Raw genomic sequence first — 15,590 nt, forward strand, 5'->3', positions numbered from 1 at the left:
AGGTTCTGATCCATTTAAAACCAAGAGTAATGTGTGCCTGCTGCAGCTTTTCATAATTTGGTATCTTCCAGATGTGCTGGAAGATGTGCTCAGTGCCCAACATCCCAAACCAGTATGGCTGGAAACTTGGGGATCTGTAGCCCCAACTGGTTGAAGGGCATTTAGCTGGTGGAAGGCCAATCTCCAAAGAAGTGTCCCAATGGAATGAGAGATGGAATTACATCACCAAGGAGACTGAGAAAGGAGAGTTAATTTACACAGTAAACAGTTTTGATTTAAATTCTCCAAGTTCTCCAAGGGAAAAAAAATGTAGAGAGAGCCCTTGGCAGACCAAAGGTTCACCCAGTATCAGTGGAAGACAGAAATTGGAGTTTCAAATATGGTGAGATTAGAAACTGTGCTTTTCTACTCTGTTAGACGGAAGGCATTTATAAAGTAACCCAGAGGAGCAAAGTCATATCAGCTCTATACTTAAATAGGAGTCATATTTAGTAAGATAACATCAGCAACAGCAATTATTCTCCCTAATGCCTACTTGGAACAATATGCAAATGGTAGATGAGCTGCAGTATTTAATAAGTAAGCTGCTCAGAGGTTTAACAACTGCAACATGAAAACAAATCTGCTTGATAAATGACTTTCCTCAACCTGTTCACAGGTCCATTCCTAAAAAGGTGACATACCAGAAGTTTCTCCTTGAGCTTATTCTGCCTTTTCCTATTCAGCTTGCATTTACTTCCAAAATTTGAAACTCAGTTTGGATAGTCCAAGCTGGTGTCTCTTCTACTTACCCTCCTCTCTTTGTGGTCCAGTGGCTCTTTTCTGATCTGCAAGGCACAAGACACCTCAAAGTACAGACCCAACTACTTATGTTTTTCCCCAGGAATCAACATTTAGCACTCCATCTTAAAATGCCCATTAACCAGCCACTTCAATGGCTTCTATGAGATTGTTCTATGTGTCTTTTTTTTTTTTTTAACACCTTTGGTGGATTCACAAGTTCAGTCTGCGTCCATCTTCAAGTCCTGGTTTTCACCTGGGCAGTAGAATACTGTGGCAAAAACGTGGGAAGCACCTGGGAAGAATCCTGAGGCCCAGCCTCTTTCTTCCATGGTAAGGAATCATATTGGAGCCTTCCACGTGAAGAGACCCTCGAGAGAAACCTGGCTGCTCTCAAGGAAGCCCCCATGGAACTTACACTTCAAATGGCTGCTTGCTAGACATACTGTTTTTTAGAAGCACTGCTACTTGGGCGGCTGGACTGCCTTTCAGGAGAGAGATGGAGTTCGGGGGCTCCCGTTGCAAAGAGATCAGGAGGACTAATCTGGTTTTGCAAGGCCAGGGTTTCTTCTGTGTTGTAATTGGCCCAGTTCTGCTCACTGGAGAGCTTGTTGTATCCCTGGTAGGGTGGAGCATGCCTGTCTGACATGGGGAGGTAGAAATAGGGTTTATCTGGTGGATAAGGCTCTGTTGGCATTTTACCAATGCTGTTGGCATCAAAGGGTAGAGGGGGAGCTGAAGATGGAGAACAACAGTCATTTTCCTTAACCCTTTTGATCAGGTGCTTGCAAAAGAGATGGAAAAGCTCCAGAATGTTGAGGACAAGGGAGATCAATCCCATTACCAGCATGAAAAGGATGAAGATGGTTTTTTCAGTGGGACGGGACATAAAACAGTCCACAAGGTGTGGGCATGGAGAACCTTGGCACACATAGTTAGCATGCATGACAAAGCCATATAGGTACCACTGGCCAAGAAGAAAGCCTGCCTCAAAGATGGTCTTGAAGATCACGCTGATGACATAGGTCCACATCAGAGGCCCACGGATTTTAATTCGGCCATCTTCAGCCACACAGATCTTGGCCATCTTCTTCTCCACTGCCATCAACATAGCTGTCGCCTTGTAATCTTTGGCTTGCAATGCCTGGAGTTCCCTCTCCCGTTCCTTTAGCTTCTCCTCTTGTCGGGAGAGGTAGATGACATGCCCCAGATAGACCAAAGTTGGGGTGCTGACAAAGAGGAACTGCAGCACCCAGTAACGAATATGGGAAATAGGGAAGGCATTGTCATAGCAGACGTTGGTACAGCCAGGTTGCTTGGTATTGCACACAAAATCGGACTGCTCATCGCCCCAAACGGACTCCCCAGCTAGACCCAGGATCAAGATTCGGAAGATGAACAGGACTGTCAACCAGATCTTGCCGATGACTGTTGAATGCTCCTGCACCTGGTCCAGTAACTTCTCCAGGAAGCCCCAGTCACCCATCCTGTGCTATGGACAGTAGAGAAGTAGAGAAGGAATTAAGAAGGGATCCATAATCATTTCATGAGAGCTTGAGGTTCCCACCATCATTTAAGTTCTAGGTGGGTCAACATCCTGAATTGAGGATTATAGGAAGCCTTCAAGGGCTCCAAAGAAAGACAATGCTAATGAATGTGTGAATGTGTGAATCTTACCAGGCTCAAGGTTGACTCAGCCTTCCATCCTTTCTAAGGTAGGTTAAATGAGGACCCAGTTTGTGGGGGCAATAAGCTGACTTTGTATAAAATATACAAAAGTATGAAGGCTATTGCTTAACGCATTGTAAGCCGCCCTGAGTCTCCAGAGAAGGGCGGCATATAAATCAAATTTAAAAAAAAGAAAAAAAAGAATGGGGCCATAATTCACCCCAACCAATTGCTGTGAAAACTCATTCCCTTCCCAACACAGATGGACTCATACAATATCCTAAGTCCAACCAAATTGTATGAGGCTGGTGTTTACCCAATAGTCTTAATTTAGTTATTGAGGAAACCCTCTTGTCTAAATTACACTGTAAAATGCAAAGCCACAAAAAAAAAAATAACCATGGTTAAGACTAATATCCTATGCAAATACTGTACAGCTGCATACGTTTGCAATTGATCTGAGTGGAGGTGTTGTAGGAACACAGAATATAGCTGAGCATGATTTGAGGATGTGGTTAGAGTTTAAAACTATACTAATATTTTACCTAGCAACAGGGAAAGTGATGACACTGAAGAGTATTTTTATGCATCTGTGTGTAGGACAAAAGTGATTTGAATGACTTCCCTACCGTATTTTAATAATGCAACACATGCACACATGTTATAAACATAGCTTTAACTCTACTGGAGTTTAAAAAAAAAGAAGAAATGCTTTTCTGAATAGTAGTGCGGAAACGTACATATTTAGGTGGGATAGAAAGGACATATTTTTTAAAAAACAGAGATCCTTGAGTGATTGTCACAGAGAAAGGGAGGGAGGTCGACCTATTCTACAAAACATCTGAGTGCAGGAGAGTGGTGGGTTTCAAAATGTTTTACTACTGGTTCTGTGGGCGTGGCTTAGTGGGCGTGGCATGGCTTGGTGGGCGTGGCAGGGGAAGATTGCTGCAAAATCCCCATTTCCTCCCCACTCCAGAGGAAGCTAACTGTAAAATCCCCATTTCCTCCCGATCAGCTGGGACTCAGGAGGCAGAGAATAGATGGGGGTGGGGCCAGTCAGAATTTTTACTACCGGTTCTCCGAACTACTCAAAATTTCCTCTACCGGTTCTCCAGAACTGGTCAGAACCTGCTGAAACCCACCTTTGGTGCAGGACAAGAAGCAATGGGTGGAAGATCATTAAAGAGAGGTCCAATCTGGAACTAAGGAGAAATGTCCTGACAGTAGAAATGATTTGACTGTAGAAATTATGGGTGCTCCATCATTGGAGAGTTTCAAGAAGAGATTGGATAGCGGTTTGTCTGGAATGATGTAGGATCTCCTGCTTGGGCAGGGAGTTGGACTAGAACTACTTCAAGATCCATTCCAACCAGGGGTGGGCTGCTGGGGTGTTCGCAGGGGTTCGGGAGAACCTCTAGCTAAGATTCTGTGCAGTTCGGAGAACCCACAAATCCCACTCCTGGCTGGCCCCACCCACCCCTCCCCTCCCAGGAGTCCCCACACGGCCCATTTTTGATACAGGTAAGTGCAAGGCGCGCACGGAGGCTCGGGGAGGGTGAAAAATGGGCCTACTGAAATGTTGGGAAGGTTGGAAAAGGGCCCGTTTCTGGCCTCCAGAGGGCCTCAGGAGCCTGGGGAGGCTGTTTTAGCCCTCCCGGAGGTTTGAGAAAAGCCTCCGGAGCCTGGGGAGGGCAAAAATGCCCCCCACCAATCCATGGTGCAGAAGGCCGACTAGGCCACACCCACCATGGCCACGCCCACCCAGCAACCGGCAGAGAACCCCTTGCTAAGATTTTTGATGCCCAGCCCTGATTCCAACCCTAATATTCTATGTTCCAGGTCGGCATAAACATTCAGGAGAAGCCCATTAACAACACTCCAGTGGTTGGCCAGGACCTAAGTTCTGAAGAGGAACATCTGCAAACAGCTTCAGGCAAACCACTTCATAGCACTCTGTGAATGGGGAAGTCTCTCCATCATTCCCTGTTCTGGTGCTGGATGCATCAGGCCTAAACCTTCTTATTTTCCAGTGATTTCAGCCAACCACTTCAGGTTGGAGTCTAACCAGATAGGACAGCTGGATCCAGCCTTCCTCTACTTGGTCTCCTCTAAAAGTGATTTTTTATAGAAATTTTATTAAAATACGAGTTACAATAATATGAGACAAACGTACAGTATAAAGCTATAGAAAAGAAAAAGAACGAAGGGAGATGTAAAACAAGTAAATGAAAAAAGAGAGTACATAGGGAAAAAAAAAGAAAAGAAAAAAAAACGTATTAAGAAGCGGCTTCCAATCCTTTATTTATTTATTTTTTTTGCAGTGGTTACAAATGAATTTATCATCTTCCCATTTTCTGCCTTTCTAATCATCAAATCCATAAGTCACCCTTTTTCCACTCTAAACTACAATTCATCCCCCCCTCCCCCCCACTTTGCCTTGCTTTACCTAGTATCCTCTGAGATCATTGAACCCAATACTTGGAAACTCCATCAACCAAATACTTTATTTATGTATTTTCCTACCTTCTTATTACATTGTTATACATCTTAGTGCCTTGCGTTGTTTCCATACATTGGTGTTCGTAGATGTTAAAAAAAATGACTAGCATTATATTAAACACCCTACAATATTTTTTTCTTTTCTTTTTTCTATTCTCAACGATTCCTCAATACGAATTATAATTTAGGATGGCAATGATACAAAACCAGTTTTTTTTCAAATTCCAAGCTGAGTACAACATTGAAAAAGAGCTACTACAGTTCACAACAAAATAATTGCTTTATACTGACTCTATACATCTGACTAGGTGGCTCAGTGGCTAAGACACTGAGCTTGTCGATCAGAAAGGTCGGCAGTTCAGCGGTTCGAATCCCTAGCACAGGTCTCCTGTGTGAGCAGGGGGTTGGACTAGATGACCTCCAAGTCACTTCCAGCTCTGTTACTGTTACTTACTAAAGAGTTTGACTGTGGCTGATAATTTTTTTAAAGTCTCTCTTGTATTGTTACTGTGTATTTGTATGTATGTATGTATGTGTAGTAGACACAGACACATACATATCGTATATACACACACACAGTCTCTCTCTCTCTCTCTCCCTCTCTCCCTCTCTCTCTCTCTCTCTCTCTCTCTCTCTCTCTCTCTCTCTCTCTCTCTCTCTCTCTCTCTCTCCCTCTCTCTCTCTCTCTCTCCCTCCCTTCTCAGCCCTATGGGTGGTCTGTGTAGAGGACCTGAGAGTCTTGAGTAGAATCTCAGGTGTTCCTAGCATTGCACTCTTCTGAATGTCTGATTCTAGCGCTGATGCCATTCCTGGAACCAACGTAGGAGTCACAGCCCCAAGTGCTCCTTCCAACATTGGGACCTCTTTGGCCTTTACTTTCCACATCCTTTCTAGTGCCTCCTTCAAACCTTGGTCCTTCTCTGGCTTCTCACATCCTTTCTTCCCGATGTTGATGTTGCTTGACACCTCTACATCTATCACCACTGCTGTCTTCTGGTTCTTGTCTACTAATCCCATTCATTGATTGAACACATAGGAGAGAGAGAGGGAGGGAGGGAGAGGGGATAGGGAGGGAGGGAGGGAGGGAGAGAGAGAGAAAGAGAGAGAGAGAGAGAGACAGAGAGAGAGAGAGAGACAGAGACAGACAGACAGACAGAGACACACACACTCTCTCTCACACACACAGAGGCACACACACAGAGAGAGACACACAGAGAGACACAGAGAGACACAGAGAGGGGGGGAGGGAGGGAGACAGAGACAGACAGACAGACACACACACACACACACACACACACACACACACACACAGAGAGAGAGAGAGAGAGAGAGAGAGAGAGAGAGAGAGAGAGAGAGAGAGAGAGAGAGAGAGAGACCTTAGCATCCAGGAAAATGGTAGTTTACAAGAATGTCATCTATCACATGTGGTCTCCTGCATATTCTTGGAAGATTAAAAAAAAAAGGTAGTAGAGGCTGAGATCCATTACTTTCTTTGGAGGAATGCTTAAGGAGAGAGACAGAGACAGAGAGAGGGGGGGGGGGAGAGGGAGAGAAAGTAACCATAGGAGCCTCCAAAGTGGGTAAAGCAGGTGAGTAACTAGAGAGTAACCACACCCATCAACACAGGCTGTAGAAGTCCAACTGTGAATCCAGAACCAGCTTCCAAAATTCCAGGTGGGTACTAATTCACCCCCAAAACATAATGTGCCCCTTTACTAGATTATCTTCAGGCACAGAGCATCCAATAAATGCTGAGTTTTGAGAGCTGTGCCAGGAGGAAACACAGATTAAGGCAAAATTCCATGTATGGGTCTCAGGCAGTCTGAGTACAAATTCTATCATGACCTCTAACTTTGTGAGCTTCAACTTAATATAGAAGAATTAGATCTTCTGAAGAAAACAGCACAGACCGCAAAATGGCTTACATTTCAAAAGGAAATTCTGGAAACCGAAAGCTATTCTTTTGCTCTTCTTCCGGAAGGGTTCTATAAATATCTTTCTTTTTCAGAAATGGTTGCGTTTACAGTTCGCTGACAATAAGAGAAACATTGAGGTGCTACAACACTGTCATTTTTGCCTCGAACAGTCAAACAATGCTGCCCTTCTGAAATTAGAAGCAGCATTAACCGTGGCGTTAAAAATAATGCGCCTCTGTGCATGATCAGGAATAAAAGAGATGATTTTTAAAGCAATCAATGACTGTAAAAGTCTCCTTTCAAATAAAGTTGCACATTACTTGGCTTAAATATATTTTTTGGACGTTTGAAAACCCAGCCATTCCGCAGATGGGAGAAGATGGAAGTATGAAGTTTTAAGCATGCAGTCATAAAACTGAATGCCTTGTTCTCCCCTATAAAGAACGGTTGCTGGAATTGGGCATGTCTAATTTGATGAAAAGAAAGACTAGGGGAGACATAATAGCAGCGATCCAATATCTTAGGGGTTGCCACAAAGAAGTGGGGGTCAACCTATTCTCCAAAGCACCTGAGGGTAGAACAAGAAGCAATGGATGGAAACTAATCAAGGAGAGAAGCAACTTAGAACTCAGGAGAAATTTCCTGACAGTTAAAACAATTTATCAATGGAACAACTTGCCTCCAGAAGTTGTAGGTGCTCCATCACTGGAGGTTTTTTTTTTTTTTAAAGAAGATAAATAGACAACTATTTGTCTGAAATGCTTGAGCAGGGAGTTGAATGAGAAGACCTCCAATGTCCCTTCCAACTCTGTTATTCTGGTATTCTTTTATTCTATCCTTTGCAAGAAATATTTCACTGTACTGTTCCTTGTCTTCATGCTTTGCTACAGCCCTGTCTATATGCCCTGCTTTTTTAAAAAAAATACAGAAGCAGAATTCAAACCCCCAACTGCCCAAATATTGCTGCATTGGCTAGTAAATATATATATATATGGTAATTTATTTCTTTTAATTAAACTTGCTGTTTGGAAAAGATGCTACCAGACTCCTCCTGTCTCAGGAAGGCAGTAGAACTGAAGGAAAAAAACTAACAAGTGGTTAAATTTAACCAAGGGTGCCTGCACAGCTGTGACTATGATAATTTTATTTTATATATATATTTTCCCCTATCTCTAGCCTCAGCAGCTGCCCAGGACTTATAAAGAGTTAGTGCCTGAGGTTGCCAATTGCTTTGGTAAAAATAGGGACAAACAATAAAAACTGTATCCTGGGGTTTTTTCCCCCTTGCTTTTAGAGAAGGTTGCCCTGTAGACAAGCTTTTCCTGACAAGGTGATAAAATAGTCATTGGCTGTCTAACACATCTGCACAACCAGAAGGCAGAGGCCGGTTGGAAGTGTTGGCATCCTGAATTGATTTGTTGGGTTTTGATGATCCTAGCTATGCTTGTACTGGGAAAAATCAGGAACTCCGTGCCTGATCATGCTTGGTCTTAGAGAATTTTCCGAGCATGAGTACTAGCTCTTCTCTCATAAATCAATGAGGACTAGTAACTTCCTTTTAAAGATCCAACAAGCCCAACGTGGAGTCTATTGAGATGTTGAGACTTTGGAAAAAGTGCAGAGAAGGGCAACTGAGATGATTAAAGGCCTGGAGACTAAAACATATGAAGAATGGTTGCAGGATTCGAGTTTGGCTAGTCTAAAGAAAAGAAGGGGTGACATGATAGCAGTATTCCAGTATTTGGGGGGTTGCCACAAAGAAGGGGGGGTCAATTTATTTTCCAGAGCACCAGAAAAATAAAACAAGAAACAATGGATGGAAACTAATCAAGGAGAGAAGCAATTTGGAATCAAGGAGAAACTTTCTAACAGCGAGACCAATTAATCTGTGGAACTGCTTGCCTTTAGAAGTTGTGGGTGCTGCATCACTGGAGGCTTTTAAAAAAAAAGATTGGACAGCCACTTGTCTAAAATGGTATAGGGTTCCCTGCTTGAGCAGGGGCTTGGACTCAAAGGCTTCCAAGATCCTTTCCAACTCTATTCTGATTGAATCTAGAGAAAGTTAAATAGCTAGGCTTGCTCTAAGGCAAGCGGGAAACGATGGCAGAATGCCTTGGATCTCCTACGTATGACAGACTAGTAGAGAAAGTCAAACATTAGAAAAATACCACAAATCTTCACCTTAAATCTTAAAAGGGCTGTGGTGCCAAGAGGGAATAACTTTGAAGCAGACAACTGTGAAAATCAGATTTACTATTATTCCTTAAATCAAAGCACCGCCTCCAGGGCTTCCCAGGTTTAGGGATATTTAACAAATTTGAAGACAGCCTTTTACTCACCAACAAATCAAAGGGATTTTCCTGATTTAAAAGTCCTCATTAGGAGTTTTTGGCTTAATTTTCTTGGTATCAGCTCTGCTCCTGGAAGAGAAACTGCAGCTGAGCTCAGATGCAGGACGGGAATCTAACAAACAGTCCTGGAATTCAGGGCACTCTGAGACTGTTATGAAGAGCAAAGAAGGGGAAAGTTTATTATAATAACCCTTGGATGAGTTAACAGAGGGGGAGGAGTTAGAGGAAACGAGTCAGGGAAGAGGAGGAGAAAAAGCTTGGGTTAGCAGTGCAATTGTTGAATATTCTGGTTTTTTTCCCCTCCTTTAAAAAAAGTCACAGCTGAGTGGGCTTGTGGAAAGAAGGAATAGTTAAAGGTGACTTCACTTGCCTCCTGGCTGGAAGAGCTTAACAAAGCGGCTCACCTCTCACAAGTTGTGTTCACACAACCCACGGAAGCAGTTTCCGTTAAAGATGCAACAGTGAATTGTGGGAGCTTCATCACTGGAAGCTTTCAAGAAGAGATTGGACTGCCATCTGTCAGAAATGGTACAGGGTCTCCAGCTTGAGTGGGGGGGTTGGACTAGATGGCCTATAAGGCCACTTCCAACTCTGTTAATCTGTTAAAGCCGTGTGTTTTTCAACCTTGGCGCCTTTAAGAAGATGGTTGGACTTCAACTCCCAGAATTCCCCAGCCAGTTGAAGTCCATCCATCTTAAAGGTACCAAGGTTTTTTTAAAGAAACACAAAACCCACTGCTTTAGAGTTTGTTAGAGGAATCTGGAGGCAGGTGTCTGGAAACTTATGTCTTATGTAAACCCAGTCCACTGGGATAGGTTACAACTCCAGGCCTTAGGCAATGTTCCCCCCTCCCCCAAACCGGTTAAGATAAAACCAGGTTCAGCATGTTGGGTGAACATAACCAAAGTAAGGAGACGAGACAAAGCTTTTGATTCCCTAAACAGTCGTAGCAGCAGTAGCCGGATTGGAGTGGTGGTGGGAGAATATTGCTCTGGAGCCTGGCTGAGGAAAAAGGAAGTGGAGGAAAACAGCGGACACTGAAATAACAATTGGTGCCTCTGTTGCCCAGCAATGCAAGCCAAGAGCAATAGAAGGGAAATCCTGCACGGGAAGAATTTACTAGCACCTTGCAAAGCGTGGGAATCAGGAGCAGGAAAATGTGTGTGTGTCTGTGTAGGGGGGGTGACGGTGGGTTCAGGCAGGGAATCCCTGCAATCCTTGGGGAAGGGAGTGAGGAATTCCAAGCAGAGATCAATATCTATAACAGGGGTCTCCAACCTTGGCAACTTTAAGCCTGTCGGACTTCAACTCCCAGAATTCCCCAGCCAGCTGGCTGGGGAATTCTGGGAGTTGAAGTCCGACAGGCTTAAAGTTGCCAAGGTTGGAGACCCCTGATCTATAACATTGACAATCTGCATGCAGAAGCAGCCGCCCGATTTGCAAAGTGGTCAAAGGAGGAGAAAAGTGGCCTTCGTAAATTTGAAAATGGACTTCTGGGTTCCTTGAAAATATAGTGCAACACTCCTTTTGGTTCTACTCTCTGTTCTTATCATGCCAACATTACTAACCTGCACAGTGAGGAGGTCAGTCAATATGATGACTGTTGTTGTTACTTTGAGCTGTTCTTTCCCTCTCGCTCTCCCCCACCTTCTTTTACTTTCTCTTTCTTTCTTTTTTTCTATCTTATCTTTGGTTTTTTGACATGGGATATACCCTATCTTATATGGTATTAATCGCTAGATAAAAGAGACAGGAGTTAGAAAGGAGGAAATATTAGAAGAGGAAGTCTTAAAAGAGGAGAGGTGTCAAAGAAGATGATGTTAAGTATTATTGTTACGATACGATAATGTTACTATCCTATTGTTATTACGGTGATGAATACTATAAAAAGATGAATATTATGACTGCATAAATGTTACCGCACCCAGACCGAACACTGTTTGATGAAAATTGGATTGAATATATATATATATATATATATATATATATATATATATATATATATATATATAATAAAACATTAAAAACAAACAAAATGATGAGAAGGTGAAAACATGGTTGGGATTGACAAAGGTAGAGGAGTAATTATCAGGCTCCGATAAACTGATCACAGAAAGAAGAATTCAGAGAATAAGGACATTGTAGAGTGGAATAGGAATAGGAATTGGAATTGGAATTAGAATAGGAGTAGAGTAGAATAGGAGTAGAGTAGAGTAGAGTAGAGTAGAATAGAATAGAATAGAATAGAATAGAATAGAATAGAATAGAATAGAATAGAATAGAATAGAATATATGGAGGGAATGGAATGGAATAGAGAATAGGGTAGGGTAGGGTAGGGTAGGGTAGGGTAGAATAGAATAGAATAGAATAGAATAGAATAGAATAGAATAGAATAGAATAGAATAGAATGCAAGGCAATATTACAATTGACAATGTCATTGACAACTTTGTCAAGGAAACAAGATGGCTGCAGTTCCTGTTTCAGGAATATGAGGTCAAGTATGATACAGTCCTTGACTTACAACCATCCATTTAGTGACCGTTCAAACTTACCACAGCACTGAAAAAAATGACTGTTTTTCCTACTTATGTCTGTTGCAGCATCCCTGTGGTCACATGATCAAAATTCAGATAATTGGCAACTGATTCATATTTATGACGGTTGCAATGTCCCTCGGTCATGTGATCCCCTTTTGCGACCTTCTGACAAGCAAAGTCAATGGGGAAGCCAGATTCATTTAACAACTATGTTACTAACTTAGTAACTGAAGTGATTCACTTAACAACTATGTTACTGATTGAACAACTGCAGTGATTCACCAAAGGAAAAAAAAAAAACCAACACAGTCCTAGGCTGCATAAACAGAGGGATAGAATCAAGATCACGGGAAGTGTTAATACCACTTTATAATGCCTTGGTAAGGGCACACTTGGAATGCTGTATCCAGTTTTGGTCGCCATGATGTAAAAAAGATGTGGAGACTCTAGAAAGAGTGCAGAGAAGAGCAACAAAGAGGATTAGGGGACTGGAGGCTAAAGCATATGAAGAACGGTTGCAGGAACTGGATACAGGTCCGGATTTAGATGAAAAGAGGCCCTAGGCTATTCCACTTATGAGGCCCTTTCACCTATAGTGAAAGTGTAATTTTAATTTTGCTAACAATTTGAATGTAGGCCCCTCTTGATCTTGAGGCCCTAGGCTGAAGCCTAGTTAGCCTAAAGGAAAATCCGGCCCTGACTGGGTATGTCTAGTTTGATGAAGAGAAGGACTAGGGGAGGCATGATAGCAGTGTTCCAATATCTCAGGGGTTGCCACAAAAAAGAGGGAGTCAAACTATTCTCCAAAGCACCTGAAGGCAGGACAAGAAGCAATGGGTGGAAACTAATCAAGGAGAGAAGCAACTTAGAACTAAGGAGGAATTTTCTGACAGCTAGAACAATTAATCAGTGGAACGACCTGCCTTCAGAAGTTGTCAATGCTCCAACACTGGAAGTTTTTAAGAAGAGATTGGACAACCATTTGTCTGAAATACTATATAGGGTTTCCTGCCTAAGGGGGTTGGACTAGAAGACCTCTAAGGTCCCTTCCAACTCTATTCTATTCTATTCTATTCTATTCTATTCTATTCTATTCTATTCCATTCCATTCCATTCCATTCCATTCCATTCCATTCCATTCCATTCCATTCCATTCCATTCTATTCTATTCTATTCTATTCTATTCTATTCTATTCTATTCTATTCTATTCTATTCTATTCTATTTTCTAAGAAAAGAGGTCATAAAATGGGGAAAAAGTCACTTAATTGTCTCACTTAGCAAAGGACATTTTAGGCTCACTTGTGATCCTAAGTCAAGGACTACCTGTATTTGCATAAGTTGGCACATATTTGTAGGAATTAAAAGCAAGTGGATTCTTAATCTTTCCATGCATGATCTTCTGTTTCTTGATCCTGGGTGTTGCAGTTTGCTGAGGCTCATAACCAGAAGAAGACTGAAGCAAAGAAGAAGGCAGATTGACCTTCCAGGAAGAGATATTCATTGTACGCTGTACAGGTAGTATTAGTATTTATAATTAATAATATTAATTATATAAATTTGTAAAAAGAGACAGTTCTCCAGTAACGACCCTAATGGAGCCTGCCCATCAGGTTCGTAACTCATGACAGTTGTAAAGCAGATCAGTTACTTTACCAGAGGTGGTATTCAGCAGGTTCTGACCAGTTCTGGAGAACCGGTTGCAGAAATTTTGAGTAGTTCAGAGAACCGGTAAATGCCACCTCTGACTGGCCCCGCCCCCATCTGCCTCCTGAGTCCCAGCTGATCGGGAGGGAATGGAGATTTTACAGTATCCTTCCCCTGTGATGCCCACCAAACCACGCCCACCAAGCCATGCCATGCCCATCAAGCCACACCCACAGAACCGGTAGTAAAAAATTTTTTGAATCCCACCACTGTACTTTACCAACCCAATTTTATGATCTTCTTTGCAACAGTCATTAAATGAATGCCACGGTCATTAAGCAAACTGATGGTTTGCTGTGGGCCAGTTTTGCTGAAAACTGGAAGTAAATATAAATGTGGGTTGGTTGTTGAGCACCTGAAATGCATGATGTAACTGGGGAGGACTGGCTATTGAACGTCTGGTCATAAGTACCTTTTGCAGGGGGATCTATTATATTTCCGAATGACTAGTTGTAAATCAAGGATTACCTGCATGCTATTTTTTTTTTTAAAAAAAATCTGTCCATTTTGTTTTCTGCAGTAGGTAAAGCAGGAAAGGATGGCACACATCCATAGCATTTAAAAAAAATAATTTGTATTTATTTTTCATATTTATATCAGTTCCCATCTTGCAATAATAGAATAGAATATATTTTTTTATTGGCCAAGTGTGATTGGACACACAAGGAATGTGTCTTGGTGCATACACTCTCAGTGTACATAAAAGAAAAGATTGATTCTGGGCAGCTTACAATAAAAAATGCTAACTCTAGGATCAATACATCTATGAGCATATCTTAAAATAGGTTGAAAGATGTCTTTGTAATACTTTCTGGTTATACAATAGAATAGAAAAGAATTTTATTGGCCAAGTGTGATTGGACACACAAGGAATTTGTCTTGGTGCATATGCTCTCAGTGTACATAAAAGAAAAGATATGTTCATCAAGAATCATAAGGTACAACACTTAATGATAGTCATAGAGTACAAATAAGCAATCAAATCATATTAGGAAATAGTCAATATAAATTGTAACAGTCAATATAAATCGTAAGCAATAAAGTTATAGTCATACAGTTATTAGTGGGAGGAGATGGGTGATGGGAACGATGAGAAGATTAATAGTAGTGCAGACTTAGTAAATAGTTTGACAGTGTTGAGGGAATTATTTGTTTAGCAGAGTGATGGCGTTTGAGAAAAAAACTGTTCTTGTGTCTAGTTGTTCTGGTATGCAGTGCTCTATAGCGTCGTTTTGAGGGTAGGAGTTGAAACAATTCAACAGGATGCGAGGGGTCTGTAAATATTTTCACAGCTCTCTTTTTGACTCGTGCAGTATACAGGTCCTCAATGGAAGGCAGGTTGGTAGCAATTGTTTTTTTTTTTTCCAGTTCTAATTATCCTCTGAAGTCTGTGTTTGTCTTGTTGGGTTGCAGAAGCAAACCAGACAGTTATAGAGGTGCAGATGACAGACTCAATAATTCCTCTGTAGAACTGGATCAGCAGCTCCTTGGGCAGTTTGAGCTTTCTGAGTTGGCGCAGAAAGAACATTCTTTGTTGTGCTTTTTTGATGACGTTTTTAATGTTAGGTGTCCATTTTAGGTCTTGAGATATGATAGAACCTAGAAATTTGAAGGTCTCTACTGTTGATACTGTGTTGTCTAGAATTGTAAGAGGTGGAAATATGGGAGGGTTTCTCCTAAAGTCTACCACCATTTCTACGGTTTTGAGTGTGTTCCGTTCCAGCTTGTTCCGGTCGCACCACGAGGCTAGTTGTTCAACCTCCCTTCTGTATGTGGATTCATCACTGTCTCGAATGAGACCAATCACTGTTGTGTCATCTGCGAACTTCAGTAGTTTAACAGATGGATTGTTAGAAATGCAGTCATTGGTACTGTATATAGAGAGAAGAGAAGTGGGAAGAGCACACAGCCTTGGGGGGAGGGGCTGTGCTAATTGTACAGGTATCTGATGTGATTCTAGTTACTATGGATATTGCTTGAATAAGGCTAGTTTGTTAAGGATTCTCTCTCTCTCTCCCCCCTCCCTCCCTTCCTCCCTCCCTCTCTCTCTTTCTCTCATCCACATCCCGTATAAGGTAACTCTGGCCAGCTAATTCACTTGCATGTTTTATCACACCGATATCCATTCATT

General features: G+C 42.0%; 1 protein-coding gene across 1 annotated transcript; it reads right to left on the bottom strand.

The window, feature by feature from the left end:
- Nucleotides 1–505: 505 nt before the first annotated feature.
- On the bottom strand, nt 506–9,305 carry GJA4 (gap junction protein alpha 4). Its single transcript, XM_070950188.1, has 2 exons — nt 9,203–9,305; nt 506–2,272 (listed from the first exon to the last, which is right to left on the bottom strand). The coding sequence occupies exon 2, from the start codon at nt 2,264–2,266 to the stop codon at nt 1,217–1,219; it is 1,050 nt and encodes a 349-aa protein (XP_070806289.1). The 5' UTR covers nt 2,267–2,272; nt 9,203–9,305; the 3' UTR covers nt 506–1,216.
- Between the last annotated feature and the right edge of the window lie 6,285 nt (nt 9,306–15,590).

This window comes from Pituophis catenifer, unplaced genomic scaffold, assembly GCF_029215685.1.
Source record: "Pituophis catenifer annectens isolate HBS135680 unplaced genomic scaffold, rPitCat1.0.hap2 SCAF_9, whole genome shotgun sequence".
Classification (NCBI taxonomy): Eukaryota; Metazoa; Chordata; class Lepidosauria; order Squamata; family Colubridae; genus Pituophis; species Pituophis catenifer.